This window comes from Bos javanicus, chromosome 12 (assembly GCF_032452875.1).
Source record: "Bos javanicus breed banteng chromosome 12, ARS-OSU_banteng_1.0, whole genome shotgun sequence".
Taxonomy (NCBI): domain Eukaryota; kingdom Metazoa; phylum Chordata; class Mammalia; order Artiodactyla; family Bovidae; genus Bos; species Bos javanicus.
In genome coordinates, this window is record NC_083879.1 from 72,766,921 (window position 1) to 72,784,939 (window position 18,019).

The following is an 18,019-nucleotide window of genomic DNA, read 5'->3' on the forward strand; positions in this document are numbered from 1 at the left end:
CAAAACAAACAACCCAATAAAAAAATGGGCAGAAGACATAAGCAGACATTTCTCCAAAGAAGACATACAGATAGACAAGAGGCACATGAAAAGATGTTCAATGCTGCCAATTATTGGAGAAATGAAAGTCAAAACTATAATGAGATATCACCTTACACAAGGCAGAATAGCTATCATCAAAAAATCCACAAACAATACATGCTGGAGAGGGTGTGGACAGAAGGGAACTCTTCTACATCATTGGTGGGAATGTTAATTGGTTCAGCCACTATGGAGAAAAGTATGGAGTTTCCATAAAAAATTTTAAAAATATAGCTACCATATGACCCTTCAATACCATTCCTGGGCATATATCTAGAGAAAAACATGATCTGAAAGGATACATGAATCCCAATGTTCATTGCAGCACTGTTTACAATAGCCAACACATGCAAGCAACCTAAATGCCCATTGAAAGAGGAATGGATAAAGATGTGGAACATAGATACAGTAGAATATTACTCAGTATTTAAAAATAATGAAATAATGCTATTTGCAGCAACATGGATGGACCTAGAGGGCATCATACTGAGTGAAGTAAGTCAAATGGAGAAATATGGTATGACATCCCTTATATGTGGAATCTAAAAAAAATGATACAAAGGAATGTACTTACAAAACAGAAAGAGACTCACAGACTTAGAGAATGAACTTATGGTTGCCAGGGGGAAGGATGGAGGAAAGGGATAGCTGCAGAGTTTGGGATAGACATGTACACACTGCTATATTCAAAATGGATAACCAGCAAGGACCTACTGAATAGCACATGGAACTCTTCTTAATGTTATGTGGCAGTCTAGATGGGAGAGAAGTTTGGGGGAGAATGGATACATGTATATGCATGGCTGAGTCCCTTTCCTGTTCACCTCAAACTACCGTAACATTGTTAATTAGTTATGCTGCTAAGTCACTTCAGTCGTGTCCGACTCTCTGCGACCCCATAGACGGCAGCCCACCAGGCTCCCTCATCCCTGGGATTCTCCAGGCAAGAGTACTGGAGTGGGGTGCCATTGCCTTCTCCAATGCATGAAAGTGAAACGTGAAAGTGAAGTCGCTCAGTCATATCCGACCCTTAGCGACCCCATGGACTGCAGCCTACCAGGCTCCTCCATCCATGGGATTTTCAAGGCAAGAGTACTGGAGTGAGGTTCCATTGCCTTCTCCGGTTAATTAGCTATACCCCAATACAAAATAAAAAGTTTTTTTTTTTAAAGAGGTAAACTTCCAGTTACAAAATAAACAAGTCTGAAGGAGGAAGCGTGTAGCATGGGAAAACAGTCAATAATATTTCAATAACTTTGTATGGTAACTAGACTGATCATGGGGATTATTTTGTAATGTATAGAAATACAAATCACTATTTTCTGCACCTGTAACTAACAGTGTTTCAGGTCAGTTAAAGTTCAATAAAACTTTTTAACATATGAATAAAAAATCAGGTGGTTATTAAAAGTGCTACACTGCATATTAAAGATAAAAGGAAATATTGTATTAAAAACAGCTTGATCATGGTATCTCCTTCACCAGGTGTATACCTATGGCTGATACATGTTGATGTTTGGCAGAAACCAACACAATTCTGTAAAGAAATTATCCTCCCATTAAAACTTAAAAAATTTTTTTAAATAGCTTGAATGAATAGCAAAAAATTCTCTACAGAATTAATAAAACAATGTAGAATTTCAAGTTTTCTATCAAACACCCTAAGATTTTCTTTAATACCATTAAAAACATTCATATCTATAGAATATAGTGAATGAGTTTGCATTTGTGTGGATTTCATTTACATATTTCTTTAGTTAACACAATTATATTGAATGTAATTAGATGGATCTGTTAAAATTATTATAATTCTCTTTCTCAAATATACTTTTTGCTTCTTAGTCTAATTTTATAGATCCAATCACTGAAGTTCACCTGTAAATAAAACTTTGATATAAGTGAGGGTTTTAATAAACAACATTAAGAATTTTCCATAAATATCATTATGAGATTTAGGCATGAAAATATTGAAAATCATTGTGATACTTAGTTTTTAATTAGACTTCCTCATTATAATTTAGTGAATATTATGCAATCAGTTCAGTTCAGTTCAGCTCAGTTGCTCAGTTGTGTCCGACTCTTTGCAACCTCATGAACCACACAGTACGCCAGGTCTCCCTGTCCATCACCAACTCCCTGAATCCACCCAAACCCATGTCCATTGAGTCAGTGATGCCATCCAACCATCTCATCCTCTGTCGTCCCCTTCTCCTCCTGCCCTCAATCTTTCCCAGCATCAGGGTCTTTTCAATTGAGTCAGCTCTTCACATCAGGTGGTCAAAGTATGAACACCTAGGACTGATCTCCTTTACGATGGACTGGTTGGATCTCCTTCCAGTCCAAGGGACTCTCAAGAGTCTTCTCCAACACCACAGTTCAAAAGCATCAATTCTTCGGTGCTCAGCTTTCTTCACAGTCCAACTCTCACATCCATATATGACCACTAGAAAATCATAGCCTTGACTAGACAGACCTTTGTTGACAAAGTAATGTCTCTGCTTTTTAATATGCTGTCTAGATTGGTCATAACCTTCCTTCCAAGGAGTAACCTTCTTTTAATTTCATGGCTGAAATCATCATCTGCAGTGATTTTGGAGCCCCAAAAAATAAAGTCAGCCACTGTTTCCACTGTTTGCCCATCTATTTCCCATGAAGTGATGCTTTTCACTTCTCTTCTTTTCACAGCTATTTGTAAGGCCTCCTCAGACAGCCACAATTATGTAATAGTGGATGAGTTATTAAAGACTGCCCCCACATGATCTCAGGAGAAAACTTTTCATTATATTTTGGTGAACTTTGCTTAAACAGCAACAAAATTGGCTTGATGTAATTAACAAGGATCTCTAGTAATGTGTAAATGATGAGAGTTACAAAATTTTTAATTTACAGAGAGCTCTCCCAAAATGTTTCTCATACTTCAGGGAAGGTACATACTTTGGTACCTAGTGACACTTACCTTGCGGTAGATCATATGGCACACAGCTACTCTCAGCCTCATCCCCACGCGCTGCATGTGGTAGAAGTACAAGTGGTGCAGAACGGCCCACATGAGCACACAGGCGCTCAGCACTGTGGCATAGGCATAGGCCTCTTGCAAAGTAATAGAATCAGTGGAATCAGAGTTTTCAACATAACTGATTATTTTTCCCAAAAATATGGGCTGAACTACTCTGGTGCCTTCCTAAAAGGGGAAAAAAAAGCGCCTTAATTAGAAATGCAAGCTCTACAGATTTTATTAACACAAACTTTTATTATTTGCATGTTAAAAAAACATTTTGGCAAAATGCTACATTCAGGGCTAAACTAAAAATATATATATATGCAGATGCACTATTTTCTATAAGACATGAGACAATAGTTTTAACCTTAAGAATAATTTTACATTCAAAGACAATAAAGCTTGTGCTTAGCACACTGTGGATGCTCAATAAGTATTACAAGCAGTGCTTTAGAACCCATTTGTCAAAATAGCAAAAGAGTCTTGGTCTAAGATGGATAAGTGAAAAGTGGCAGAAGAAGGTAAGAAATTTGCTTCCATGTGAACAAGCCCCTGTCTCCTGTACTCGCAACATTTTAGCCCAATAGAAAGTCAAGATGGCTCATGTACTGGAGGCATGTTCTTTCCATCACTTTCTGCTTTAAAAGCCTTTATGAACTGAGGCATTGGCACAAGCTCAGATCCAGTCTTTACCACCCCAAACTCCACATATTACTAAAGCAAGACAAGCAGAGACCAGCTGCTGCTAGATTATCACAAAGAAACCAGGTTTGGGAGGTTCCCAGATTTTCTGCCCAAGGGGACACTGCATCAGTGTATCTCTACCCCTAGAATCTCAGATTATACTTAGAATCAAATATTAAACATGGCAGAAGTTAAGCTAGAAAACAGTGTTATCCATGATTTGCCACCAGTCATAAACCTCAGGTGCTGGTTTGGAAGAAATGTTATCAATTATCTATTCCTCAAGGAAAATATTCAAATCCTAAACCAAGACTTAGCAGGTAACCAGGCTTACTTCCTGAGTAAGACTCAGGGAAAGCTATTTTATTTTCCATAACTAAAGGCAAATAAACAGCAACACTTGCCTACCCTGCCAAATGGCCACTCTACCCCACAACCTACTTCCTCCCTCTAGTCATCCCTTGAAGGACCACTTCGAAAACCAAACAGTTAACACAAATTGAAGTCACCAAAAATTAACACCTCCACCGTCAACACCATTTCCTCCACAGACTTCTCAAAAGAAAAACACCAAGAATTTAGAAATCTTTCAGGAACTCAACTTAGAAACAAGGTTTTCCTTTGAGGGAATCGCTCTTTACTAACACAGATCTGGAAAATGAACGGTGGGTTTGCTTTCATAGCTCTCTTCTGTCTCCTTGAAGACAAGGAACCCACATATAAGAGGAAGGGAAGGAAAATTCAAAACAATAAACAAAACACAACACTAACAAGCATTTTCTGCTCAAGCAAATAGTGCGTGATCCAGTTATTTACAGAAAGTTGTCCCCATTCCTCAAATATGTGTCACATTGAACCTCAACACCTCTGCCTTCCTCTATACACATGCACACACACACTCGTAGAATGCACTAACTGCCTCACCTTCCCTGAATTCACGGAAGTTTTCATCTATTGTAGAGAAGTAAGGGGATGCCATTTAGTTGAATTATGATTAAGATGATCAGATCAGAGTAATTTAATCAGTTCTCAAGAACACAAAGACTCACTGTAACACTTCTAGCAAGCCCTATCATTTATTCCAAGAAGCATTAAGAGCTCATGGAAAAGTCCCGAATACAGTAAATTGTAAACTACACTCTTTATAGAGTTTGAAAGTGAAAGTGAAAGTGAAGTCGCTCAGTCGTGTCCAACTCTTAGTGACCCCATGGACTACAGCCCACCAGGCCCTCTGTCCATGGGATTTTCCAGGCAAGAGGAATGGAGTGGGGTGCCATTATAGAGTTTACTGAGATGGAAATCTCGAAGCTTACACAGAGAAGTAAGCACATCAAACTGTACACACAGGCAGTCCCAGTTCAGGTGTAGTCAAGGGCATTTGAGTGCTACAGACTATAAAACTAGGGCTCTCCACCAGAAGCCAGGCACTAACACCTACCACCTCAAACTTTCCAGAAACCTATGGGTGTCTCTGAGAATCACTGTTACCTATTACTCAGCTCTCCATTTAAGTCTAACATTTTATAATTATAGAAAAAAGAAGTAAGAGTAATGTCATCCACCAAAGAGAATACTGATAGATGCAACAAATTTAGGGGAAAAAATGCAAAATAAAGGCAGGTCACTACCATCTAAACACCTGGAGTTTTCTGCGCAGAGACAGTATTTAAGAAGTCAGCAGGGCAAATAGCCTCATTAAGGTATAATGCCAGTTCATGGCCCAGATCTTCCACTCATCTGTCCATTTTTTCCCCATAATAATTATTATTCTTTGTTTGCTATTTAAATTTTCAAAAAGATAACAAAGGTTTTTGAACAATAACCATTACAGTAATTTGAAATAATTTGAGGGTAGAGTCATTTGTTATCCTTAAGCACTGCTTTGCCTCCAGCAAGAAGTAATTATGACAATTTAGAAAAGTGGTGAAGAGCATAAAGTACAAAGAATTTCCACTCAATCATAAGTTCCAACTATTGAAATTGAAAAATAGATTTTATACTCCATATAAAATATGAAAATAAGAACAATTTCACAGTAATTTCTCTCAACAAAACAGAAAACTAAATAGTCAATAACACAAGGAAACAAAACCCCAAAGTATATAAAGAGAGAATAAGAATACAAGTACTAAATACGATTCTTTAAAGCTTCCAGAACACACAGGGAAGAAGTGATTGGGCCATCAAAGCTGGACTGAGAAAATCTATCCCCTCCACAGACAAGGAAAGGTTAGAGATAAAGAATCATTTAACAGGACAGCTGGCAACAACATTTTATAACCTGTGAATGTCTTCATTTATGGAATTTGGTAGCAACTGGCTGAGGCAAACCGGGCAAAAGGTTTTCCAGCTGCCAGAAGATTCATTCCTCATAGGCTCAATGTTCTGTTCCAAGTATTAACTCCAAATAGAACAGTGGTGTGAATGCCAAGGGAAGGCACAATTTCTGATGACTCAGCTTGCCTTGGAGAGTCTCCCAGAATCCCAAGGGGTGGCTCACCCTGGGGATTCAGACAATGGGAGCAGCCATTCCCGGTAGCTACCCTTACCACGTGTTCACTAGTGTGGGCAGATACCACCAAGGAATTCTCTCATATATCTATTCCTGATCCTAAACTTCAAACTGGTAAGCAATGAAACAACTGAGAAAATACTCATTATCAAACATGAAACTAACCAAATTAGAACTTTCTGAATAAGTAGTGTGTGTATGAGTGTGTGTGTGTGTGTGTGTGTGTGTATTAGTTGCTCAGTCATGTTTGATTCCTTGTGACCCCATGGACTGTAGCCCATCAGGCTTCTCTGTCCAGGGAATTTTCCAGGCAAGAATACTGGAGTAGGTAGCCATTCCCTTCAGAACATGGTCAAATATTGTCTCTATAAACCCTTCATCTTTTATATCAATCTGTGACCCCGTGAATATTCTTTCTACAAACTAACTGAGAATATAGTTCTTATTCTTTCACAAAAATTGTTCATAACTGTTAAACCATATGAGATTTTTAAAAGAGTCCAAAATAATATCACATCATCCATCATTCAACATTCTACAAGAGTCTCAGAGTCTCTGAGGCTGACATTTCTTGATAGTCCTTGGTATTCAGCCTCCTGAAGGACTGACATTAATCACCACCTCCTAGTCCTTAGGGGAACTTCTTAGACAGTTAGATGCTAGAACTGCTGGACTGGGTACAGTTCCTCCTCCAGGCTTCCACACATACTTGACACATTTCTTACCCAACTTCCTCATCTCTCATTCACGAGAAAAGAAAGCAAACACAGGAAATAGAAACATGCTATCAGAGGGAAAAAAAAAGCTTGAGGGAAACAAGAAGAAAAGGGTGAGCTTCCGGGAAATGAAAAGCCAATTAAGTTTTAGAACTGAGTGAAAGATGACAAAGGTAGAGTTGAGAAGGATCCAGAGCTAAGGAAGAAAAACAGTGAATTAAAAAAAAAAAAAGAAAAGCAGTGAATCTGGGGAGATAATAAACATCAGGATCCTATATATGCATTCAGTCCTCTTTTACACAGTGGTCTTTATCCTGACTGCGTGTTAGTATCATCTGGGAAAGTAAATAAATAAATAAATACTATAAATATCCTATAAATACTATGGCTCAGGGTAACCAAAGAGTTTATAATGACAAAGCTTCTCTTTATGGAAATGTTTCAGCTAATAAATGAAGAAGGTAAGAATTAGAACTAGAGCATCACCATTTTGGAACCCTTACTGAATTAATGGACCTTGAGTAATAATCATGAATCACTCCTAACATCACACATACAAAAAAGATATTATGTACCTCATAAAGGAGGTACACAACCCTATAACCCTGTCTCCTACAAAGAGGAAACCTTAATGACTCAGATCAAGTTCTAGATCTAACCCCCAAACCTAAGGTACCAGAGGAGCAAGTTACATGACTTGGGGGAGAGGCAATTCACCAAACTCAAACTGTGGGAGTCTCTACAGGACAAGCAACCTGGTTTCTTCCTTTAAAAAATAAATAATAAATAAACTAAATAAATGGTTGAGAGGAAAGAGGGGGAGGGATAGAGGGCGATAGAAAAGCAATCTATACAACCTCTATGAACCAAATGTAGCTTTTTTGATGCTGTTTCAAACAAGGGGGGAAAAGACAACAGTGAGCACTGGTTAAATACTGATGATATTAAAGTTAATGTTTATGCATAATAATGGAATTGGAATTATCTAGGGGGAAGAGTCCACATCTTTTAAAGATACCTACTAAAACATTTATAGATAAAAATGATATGATGTTTAGGAACTGCTTCCAAATAATCTTCAGAAGTGAAAGCAAGTAGGGGTTCAGATGAGGCAAGACAGCTCATGAGTTGACAATTATTGAAGCTGGCTTAGGGTGACATAGGTGCTTATTTCCCTGTATACTTCTGAGTTCTTAGCTGATACTCCCTGTAATAAATGACAGAAAAAAAAAAAAAGAAAACCAAACAGAAATTTATTAACACATGTATTTCTGGTACATATCAGAAATGCCAGAAAAACTGAGTAACTCCTTGACATGGCCCAAAGTGTTAGTCGCTCAATGATGTCCAACTCGTTGTGACCTCATGGACTGTAGCCCACCAGGCTCCTTTGTCCATGAAATTCTCCAGGCAAGAATATTGGAGTGGGTTGCCATTTCCTACTCCAGGGCATCTTCCCAGCCCAGGGATCGAATCCAGGTCTTGATCGAACCTGGATATCCAGCATTGCAAGCAGATTCTTTGCCATTTTAGCCATGAGGGAAGCCCCTGAGCCACCAAGGAAGCCTGAGATGACCCAAACCACACCTTAAATACCGTTTCCAGCTAAAGACAAAAGAAGGGAGGGGACATTTATGAGAAGTTGATAGGAAATCCAGCTTACATTAGAGTCAGGTTGGATTTGTTATGCAGATTTAATTCTTCATGAAGACTTATCTATTAAGATTCTTCTATGATTTAGAGCCATTCTTTTCTTCCTGGTACAGAGATGGAGTGTGCATTCTAAGTCATTTCATTTGTGTCTGGCTTTTTGTGACCCCATAGATTGTAGCCCTCTAGGCTCCTCTGTCCATGGGATTCTCTGGGGAAGAATACTGGAGTGGGTTATCATCCCTCCTCAGGGGATCTTCCCGACCCCATGGATCAAACCTGCGTCTCAACTTCTCCTGCATTGGCAGGAGGGTTCTTTACCACTAGCACCACCTGGAAATCCACAGAGATGGAGACATCCTTATAAATGGAGATTTTCTTTATCAATGTAAATGTTCCTCACAGAGGGCAAACTGCTACTCTGTCTTCAGAACTTTTCCTGTGTCTATTTCTCAAAGAATAAGCTCAAAATAACCTTTCTGCCAGAGATTTGTGGGGGTAACACATTCTGCCACCCTTCTATTCTTTTTTATACTTTTGAAATGTTACTAAATATCTACAGGAAAAAGAGAAGAAAAACAAACTATAGAAAGCAATTGACAGAGGACCACAGAGTTGCTATCAGAACAAACACCTCCTCCTGGCTCTGAGCATCAGTGGAGGCTGTGGGAGGAGAGGAAGCCTCAGGACAGAACGCAGAGAATGCTGGTCTGGGTGTTAGAACACTGGGCTTCAGAAACCAGGTCGGATGCCTGCAAGTCACATGACTCTAAGCCCTCCTATAGCTCCAGGTGCTCATCTGTGGAAATACCTGCCTTGTCTACCTCGGAGGATTCCTGGGACAGCTGATTGAGCTACCACAGCTTAAAGTGCTCTGAAACCACCATTAAAACAAGTGGTTTTGATCACTTTTATTATCAGATGGTGATATGGCTTTTATTATCACTTCTATTATCAGATGGTGACTGCAGCCATGAAATTAAAAGATGCTTGCTCCTTGGAATAAAAGCTATGACCAACCTAGATAGCATATTAAAAAGCAGAGACATTACTTTGCTGACAAAGTTCCATCTAGTCAAAGCTATGGTTTTTCCAGGAGTCATGAATGGATGTGAGAGCTAGACCATAAGGAAAGCTAAGCACCAAAGAAATGATCCTTTTGAACTGTGGTGTTGGAGAAGACTCTTGAGAACCTCTTGGACTGCAAGGAGATCAAACCAGTCCATCCTAAAGGAAATCAGTTCTGAATATTCATTGGAAGGACTGATGCTGAAGCTGAAGCTCTAATACTTGACCACTTGATGTGAAAAAATGACTCATTGGAAAAGACCCTGATGCTGTGAAAGATTGAAGGCAGGAGAAGGGGATGACAATGGATGAGATGGTTGGATGGCATCACTGACTCGATGGACATGAGTCTGAGCAAGCTACTGGAGCTGGTGATGGATAGGGAGGCCTCGTATGATGCAGTCCATAGGGTCACAAAGAGTTGGACACGAATGAGCAACTGAAACGATTATCAGAAGTTCTGGGAAGAGACTTATTCTATCCTTAATGGCAGAGGTTGGTTTCACAAAGGGTTTGGAAAACTCAGTGCTGCTTACAGGCCATCATGGCAGGACAAGAACTCATCAGAAAAGTCATTTGTAAAAGCCACGTTTTCTAGATAGTAATTAATGTTTCATTTATAAGTAGACTGCTAAAAATTTTAACCATTATGAATGTAATCTTTTAAATATGAGTCACCTACTTCCCTAACTTCTTAAAGAAAATAGAATGAGTAGGTGGGGGGAATGAGTGAAATAGGCAAGGGAGATTAAGAGGTACAAACTTCTAGTTATAAAATAAATATGTTGCAGGGATACAATGTACAACATGGGAAATATAGTCAATATCACTGAAATAACTTTGCATGGTTACAGATGGTAACTAGGCTTAATCATGGTAATCATTTTGCAATGTATAAAAATATTGAATTGGGACTTCTCTGGTAGTCCAGTGGGTAAGACTCCACACCCCAAATCCAGGGGCCTGGTATAATCTCTGGTCAGGAAATTAGATCCTGCTCGGTCTAAATAAATAAATTAAAATGGGAACTGGTATTTAAATAAATAGATAAAAATACTGAATCAAAAAAAAAAAAATTGCATCACTATGCTGTACACCTGAAACTAACATAACACTGTAAATCAATCACACTTCAGTTTTTAAAAATTCTTTGAATGTTACAATAAAAACTTACATATTTTTAAAAAAAGAAAATAAAAGAGGTTAAAAAGTATCACAGTCATTCATGGCTCAGGGTCATCACTGTGGGTATCACTGACACCTAAGGGCTAACTCGATGCCCTCAGGAACCAGCAGGGCGCACGGCAGGCCTGCTCGGCAGGTCCCATCCACTTGCTCAGTGCCCCCTCCTCCTCTCCCTTGCTGTGTGGTCCTCAGTGGTTGCTCTCAGCTCACAGTATCTTTGCCACCAGCAGCCACTCCTCAGCCTCCTGGGTTGAGCAAAGTGAGGGACACATGGAAGAAAGTGTTGGGAAATAAGTGCAAAGCCCACTGTAGCTCTCTGGGAACCAGCCTTGAGTCAAGGCACAAAGCCCAAAGAGGAACTCAGAGGATTCTGTTTACTTCCTGCCCATCAACTGATCTCCCAAGTGAAGATTTACACAAACATGTGCTTCCTATAGCCTCCACCTGGACCAGAGACCGTCAGCAAAAGTGACCTCAGACAAAGGCCAAGTGCCCAGACAAGGCTGGGCCATTTACAAGATTCCCAGGGAAAGGACATAACCCCCGGCCACTCCACCCCTCTCAGGGGAAGGGACTGGGTGAACCCACTCTGGCTCTCAGGTCACCCCACTTAACACACCAGCAGTGGAGACCTCACCTCTCAGAGAGAAGCCCTGATGACCTGGGGAGGTGGTCTCTGTGTCTCTGGTCCAGGAAGAGTCTTCAGGCTACTTCTCTCCATCCTAAGGGCCCCGGACAGGCAGACACCTGTCCTCCCTACCTGTGGTCCCCATGGAGGTGCACACATGGCCCAGGCATGCTCAGAATTTCCTGGCTGTTCTGTTTGAATTAGAGGTGACCTGAAAAAGCTCCACATTCAACTTTAGCCTGTACTTGTTTCTCTGAGCATTATAGTCACTCCTCTATTCTCATAGGACAGAGGTTTTCATACTTGAAATCCTAACCCCAAAAGCCTGACTTGGACAGGCATCTTCCTGTTGGTGCTGCCAGTGTTTCTGGAGGAGGCCCTGCCTGTGCTGTGGGTGGTAACAGCACATGTCTTGAGAATCATAGATGATCCATGAGGTATTCTGTGCATCAGAGGAATTAAAAGAAGGCTGGCAGTCACAAAGGAAATGTGTTTGAGTTTTAGAAAATTCTGGACCAAGTATAGATCTTCCAATATCTAAAATACAGAGACCAGTGAGTAGTACAGATAGATCACAACACGGAAAGTTGCTCATACAATCAATTGTTTAACCAACTAGTACTGCTGCTAGTAGAGAGAATGAGCCTCCTTATTTTCCAAGTCCATTACTCCATACTTGTCTGCCATGACCACCTAACAACAAGTTTCCTGAAAGAGGGCCCAGGGTTCTACCAGTTGCACCTTATGCAGCCCCAGGCCTGGCCTTCCTGAATCCTCAGCAGGAAATATTACTGGGGCTGGAAAACTGTGAAATCAACACTCCCAGCACTACAGTGGGGAGGGTTCCCTCTCAGGAAGAACCCCAGATCCTGAAGCCCCTCTCTCATGATATCATGAGGCCTCTCCCTCTATGTCTGCTTCTCCCATGAGCTGCCACAGCCAAGACTCAGGACTCAAATTAGGATGGGCTCCATCCAAAGCTTAGTGACCCCACTCAAGGGGCTAACAGCCCAGGACAGCAAGAAAAACCAGCAGCTGAGTTCAAACTTAGCCTCATGGACCATCTATTGAGATGCACCTGACTTCAGCTTCCTCAGCATCTGGTACCAAAGGGAAATTAGAGAATCAGGGACAGCAGAGAAAGACCTGCTCCAGGATATAATCCAACATTAAACCCTGAGGCTACTCATCCAACCAGGCCCCTGGCATGAGCCACAGGCAGACACCAAGGCCCCAGGGTTTCCTGATAAGAATTCATGAGAACTCTGCTGTGTGAGGTCAGGAAATCCTGCACAAACAGGCCACACCAGTTTGTCACCTGTGTATTTCAAATGACAATGTACTGTGAATATGTGGAAACATCATCACTGGGACAACTCCAAAGAAGGGCTGGGACAGTCTAAGGAGCAACTGCCCCCTATCCCATCCCCTGCCCTTCATAAGGCACTGCAGTATCTCTGTGGTCAGAGCCCTCTCTAAGGTGGCACTTTGCCCCAAATACCTGTCCCCACTCTCCGGCACAATGGCCAACCTACATTTGTCATCAACGAGAACTCCATTTCCCAGGACCTGTGAGCTTACAAATTCTCTGATTTCCCCACTTGTGTGGGGTGGACTTCAACTGCCCAGCTGCCCACTGCCCACAGTGCCCTTCAGTACAGCACAGCCTTTAAACAAAAACCACACCGCCCACCAGTAAACCACCTGGCCCACCCACCTCACTCCCAACACAACAGACTGATGACAGCTCACACCTTCTCCACCTAAAGCATCCCTTTCACAGCAACTGCATCTTCCACCCCTCCTGGTCTCACACACTCACAGGCTGCCTGTGTTCCTAAGGCAGCGCTAAGGGACCACAGAGAGCATGAGCCACCCAGGGGGGTCTGCAGCAGAACTCCAGCAGGCTCACCCAGAACAGGGGGGCTGACGGCACTGTGTCCCCAGGTGGACTGTCTCTCTGGGGGATCTTGACCAGATCTTCAGGGTCACTGACCTCACAGCTTTCTGTCTCTGGTTTGCCCTGCACATCCCCTCCTCCACCCTCTGCCAATGCCAGAATACCAGACTCCCCCTTCAACCAGGAATCTGCTCCCACAACCAGGAAAAGAAAGCAGCATGGAGGGTGCAGAGAATTCATGGTGAAGCTGGAACTCCTCCCCACGGGGGCTTTGCTCACAGTGCCAGCCCATGGGGAAGGGGGAAGCCTGGGGAAAGGTGTGCTCTTAGGAGTTCTGGGCGGCTACAGTCCAGATCCAGGGCCCTGGGTTCTGTTCCCCTGGCGGAGGAGAGGTGACAATATCTTCTTAGGAAAGCATTTATCAGTGACCTGGGCAAGTTAACAATTATTTGCCAAGCGTCTGTAAAATGTATCTTGTTCTGGGCTTGAGTCCAAGTGACCTTCCTCTAAATCACAGGACATATACTGCCTGAGGTTGTAGGAATCTTTTGGTCAAAGATCAGTCTTTATAATGAGCATCATGAACTTGCTAACGTAATATAAAATGTCTTTTATTTCAAGGCCATGCTTCCACAACACTGTTTTTTATCAGTTAAAAGAAAAATAGCAACCCCTGGAGTCCAGTTCTTGCCCATTCTAAAGATAAATACAACCTCTGAGCTCTATCATGTTTCCATGAGGGTTTATCCTCAGACCTTAGACCACTGGCCTCTCTCCCCACCGGTCTGTCCACCTCAGTACTCAGATACATACATCAAAAAGCAGTGCACAGTATGAAAATCTTTTACCTCCAGAAATGTAAACATTCCCCAAATTAAATAGGATTTCCAGTAACACTTTACGATCGCTTTCATTAAAGAAGGCTCCCGTGCATCTTTCTCAGCTCTCTTCACTTCCTGATCCCAGTGCCTGCGATGAGAAACAGCGTGCAGTGAAGAACAGCGTGTCCACCAAAGGGAAAACGGGGCCGGGTGGAGTGGGAGAAGAGCCTGCACTACAGGCCGCTCTGCGGCTGCACAATAGATGCTGGCTACCTGCTCACAGGGCTCCTGAAAGACGAGCGGTGCAGACTCTGAAGCACCAGAAAAACAGGCCTTGAGGGAAAAGTTCCAGATTCTGGAAACAAGTTCCTGCCAAGCTTTGCTGGACTCACAGGTCATGAGCAGCTCAGGAGGGCAGACACCCTCCTCCAGGGGCCCCACCTCCGGGGACAGAGCTCGGCCTCCAGGGCCGTGGCTGCGGGCTCCCTCCACGTCCACAGATGCACAGGGAACACGTGCCTCCAAAGTGAGCTAAGCCTGAGGTCAGCCTGAGGGGACTGAGTGTGCAGCGTCAGGGGAGGAGGATCAGAAGAACCCAGAGGAAGGCAAAGCCTGCCCCAAACCTTTAGCCCCATGTGGAAATTCTCACTTCCACCCCTTCTCCCAGCTGCCTGTGCTCACCCTTGCAGCTCTTCTCCGAGGTGCTGGGAGCGATCTTCCGGAAGCACTGAGTACATGTCATTTGGTTCTAGTTTCCGCTTATAACCCATTTTAAACAAGGGGTTTAGCCACCTGGTAAAAAAATTTAAAAAAGAAGAAAAAAAGAAAGTGACATATATCCAAATTACCCTCAGTTAGAATCCTACATTCACAGACTTTGTTTAAAAAAAAATAAAAGTCTACGTTTTCAATATAAAGATATGGGGGAAATTAGATACATGCTTTCAAACACATGCACGCATCTCTGAAGTGAATTGAAGCCGCTTAGTCATGTCCGACTCTTTGCGACTCCATGGACTGTAACCTACCAGGCTCCTCCAGCCATGGGATTTTCCAGACATGAATACTGGAGTGAGCTGCCATTTCCTTCTCCAGGGGATCTTCCTGACCCAGGGATCGAACTCAGGTCTCCCGCTTGCAGGCAGACACTTTACTGTTTGAGCCACCAGGGAAGTATATATCTCTAGGTATTGGAAAGTCACACTGGCTTATACATGATATACTTTAATTAAAGCAACCTGTTTGTGGCCTAATGAACATACATTGTACATCTGCTTTAATTATTATGTAAAAATACATTTAGAAATCAAAATAAAGTTACTGTGGTTCAGGCTTGCAGAATACAGCTGAATGGCCACTGTGGGTAAGGCTGCAGATATAGTCCTATATTACCGAGGACTTAAATCTTCTGAACTGTAGCAGATTCAAGGATACCTCCAGTCATGTTCGAAGCAGTTACAACCTTGAAGTCTCAATATCTCCTTAGATTAACTGTCAACACATAGGAATTTTTACAGGAAATCAGATGGAACACAGGTCTCCTGCATTGCAGGCAGATTCTTTACTGTCTGAGCCACCAAGGAAGCCCAAGAATACTGGAAGGGAAGCCTATCCCTTCTCTAGGGAATCATCCTGATCCAGGAATCAAACTGGGGTCTCCTGCTTTGCAAGTGGATTCTTTACCAGCTGAGCTACCAGGGAAGACCCTGGATACAACACCCTGAGTCTAACAGGCTCTGGACCCTGACTTCCTTACGGCCCTGTCAGACTCCCCTAAGCCAGACCACTATGTGAGCCTCTTTCTGACCCCGAACTCCTGAAGACATCCTAAAGATAAGCAACACCTTCCGACATAAAATGCACAGTTGATTCTTCTTATCCCTGGCAGATTCATTTATTTTTAAAAGTAACGTTCAAAAGGGCTGGAATTTTATTGACTATTGGGTCTGTCACCATCAGCCTCAGTCAGAGAATAAATATAGCCCACCAGACTTTCAGGGAACTGCACTAACAGCTTACAGCATCACCAAACTATGGTTTAATTCCTCCACGCCCAGGCTTCTGCCCTGAGACATCAAGATTGCTCCATTGCCACCCTTCTGCAGCAAAGGCGTATGTGTTAGTCAAATCCCTGCTTTCTAGGGGCCCAACCAAGCATTCAATATGAGCCCTCCAACCTATAGGCATGGCCCACTCTAGACGGTTATCATGCTTAAGGGCTCTGGGAATAGGATCATACCAAACATGGAGAGGTCTGGCTATGCAGCCAGTGTGCCCTGGATGGAAGGACACCAACCATTAGCCTAAATGTGACTCAAGAAAACCCAAAGACAATGTGTGTGCACCCCTGAGGGATGTTTGTTCCTTAGGGCTCTTGTGGCAAGGGCCACCCACGTTGGGCCATTAACTGTTTCCAAGAAAACTCTACCAGGGGAAACTGGGCTATAGGTGGTTCACAACCCAATCCAGGTTACATTCAGATTTTAATTACACTCACACCACCTCTAAACCAAAGGGGCCATTCATCTAGTCAGGAAGGGAACTAGACTGGTAATAGCAGGACTTGTCACTCTTATAGGATCCCTGGTGAGCCTAACACGAGGAACAATTTATAATGCCATAAGTATAAAAGAAGTTGCTTGGAGAGTGGCCTGGGTAATAGAAAATCCAGTTCCAAACTTAGAATGGTAAAATCTTCACTGGACCCTCAAGCCCAGAAGACATTTGACCACTGCAAAGCTCCTGATTACCTGCTGGCTAATCAAGGGGGAATTTATGCCCCACTAACCATTTTCTGTTGTTTCTATGTTAACATGAATGGTCAGATAGAAGAGAGGGCATCCCAACTGCTAAAGAAAGCTGCTTGCAGACAGAGAAAGAGAAATATCATATGGTATCATTTACACATGGAATCTTAAAAAAATGGTACAAATGAACTTATCTACCAAACAGAAATAGAATTACAGATGTAGAAAATGAACTTATGGCTACTAGGGGGTAAGGGAGGAAGGGACAAATTGGGAGACTGGGATTGACATATATAAACTATTGTATATAAAATAGATAACTAGTAAGAACTTACTATATATAGCAGAGGGAACTCTACTCAATACTCTATAACTCTGGAATGGCCTATATGGGAAAAGAATCTTTTAAAAAGTGGATATAAGTATATGTATAACTACTTCACTTTTCTGTGCACCTGAAACCAACACAACATTTTAAGTCAACTATACTCCAAAAAATAATATTTTTAAAAAACAGAGAGAGGGCCACTTGGTTAAATATTCAGAACAAGAAGGCCTGGCTGAACTAATTTATGACAGGATCAGAAGAGCTATTCCCAGCTTCCCTGAGCTTCTAAGGCCATTCTTAGAACCTCCTACAGTTACTCTCCTTCTCTTGCTCTTTGGTCCATGATTCCTCCATTGTCTCATTAGTTTTATCTCTTGGAGAACCGAGTCAAGCTTCTGATGGTCTTTACTCAGGGCTATGAGAAACTGGGACTCTAGCCTGTTGACAATCAGATTCATTTTGGTTGAATCAGGAAAAATTCTGCTCTTGCTTAGCAATGCCCTTGCTTAGCAGGAAGTGGTATCAGAAGACTAACCTTTGCCCCTTAGAGTCCCTCAGAAACGAGGAGCAGTAAAAAGGAAAGGCTATTGCCCCTGAATTATATCCCTGCCCCTTTCTCAAATAAAAACCAACTGCTCTTATCTGAGTTTCACACTCAACCATAAAAAGAAAGAGAAAAATAAGAACTGATTACAACTAGC

General features: G+C 42.1%; 1 protein-coding gene across 2 annotated transcripts in view; it reads right to left on the reverse strand.

Moving 5' to 3' along the window:
- The window catches only part of LOC133258049 (ATP-binding cassette sub-family C member 4-like), a 656,993-nt gene that overhangs the window by 147,247 nt on the left and 491,727 nt on the right, over positions 1 to 18,019 (reverse strand). The window contains exons 2-4 of one of the 2 annotated variants that reach the window (XM_061434382.1): positions 14,925 to 15,035; positions 14,271 to 14,391; positions 3,038 to 3,262 (exon numbers count right to left, since the gene is read on the reverse strand). The exons of the other annotated variant lie outside the window; for it this stretch is intronic. Of the exons in view, the coding sequence (XP_061290366.1) occupies positions 3,038 to 3,262; positions 14,271 to 14,391; positions 14,925 to 15,035 (457 nt within the window). The remainder of the gene's footprint in view (positions 1 to 3,037; positions 3,263 to 14,270; positions 14,392 to 14,924; positions 15,036 to 18,019) is intronic. 2 annotated transcript variants of the gene reach the window in all.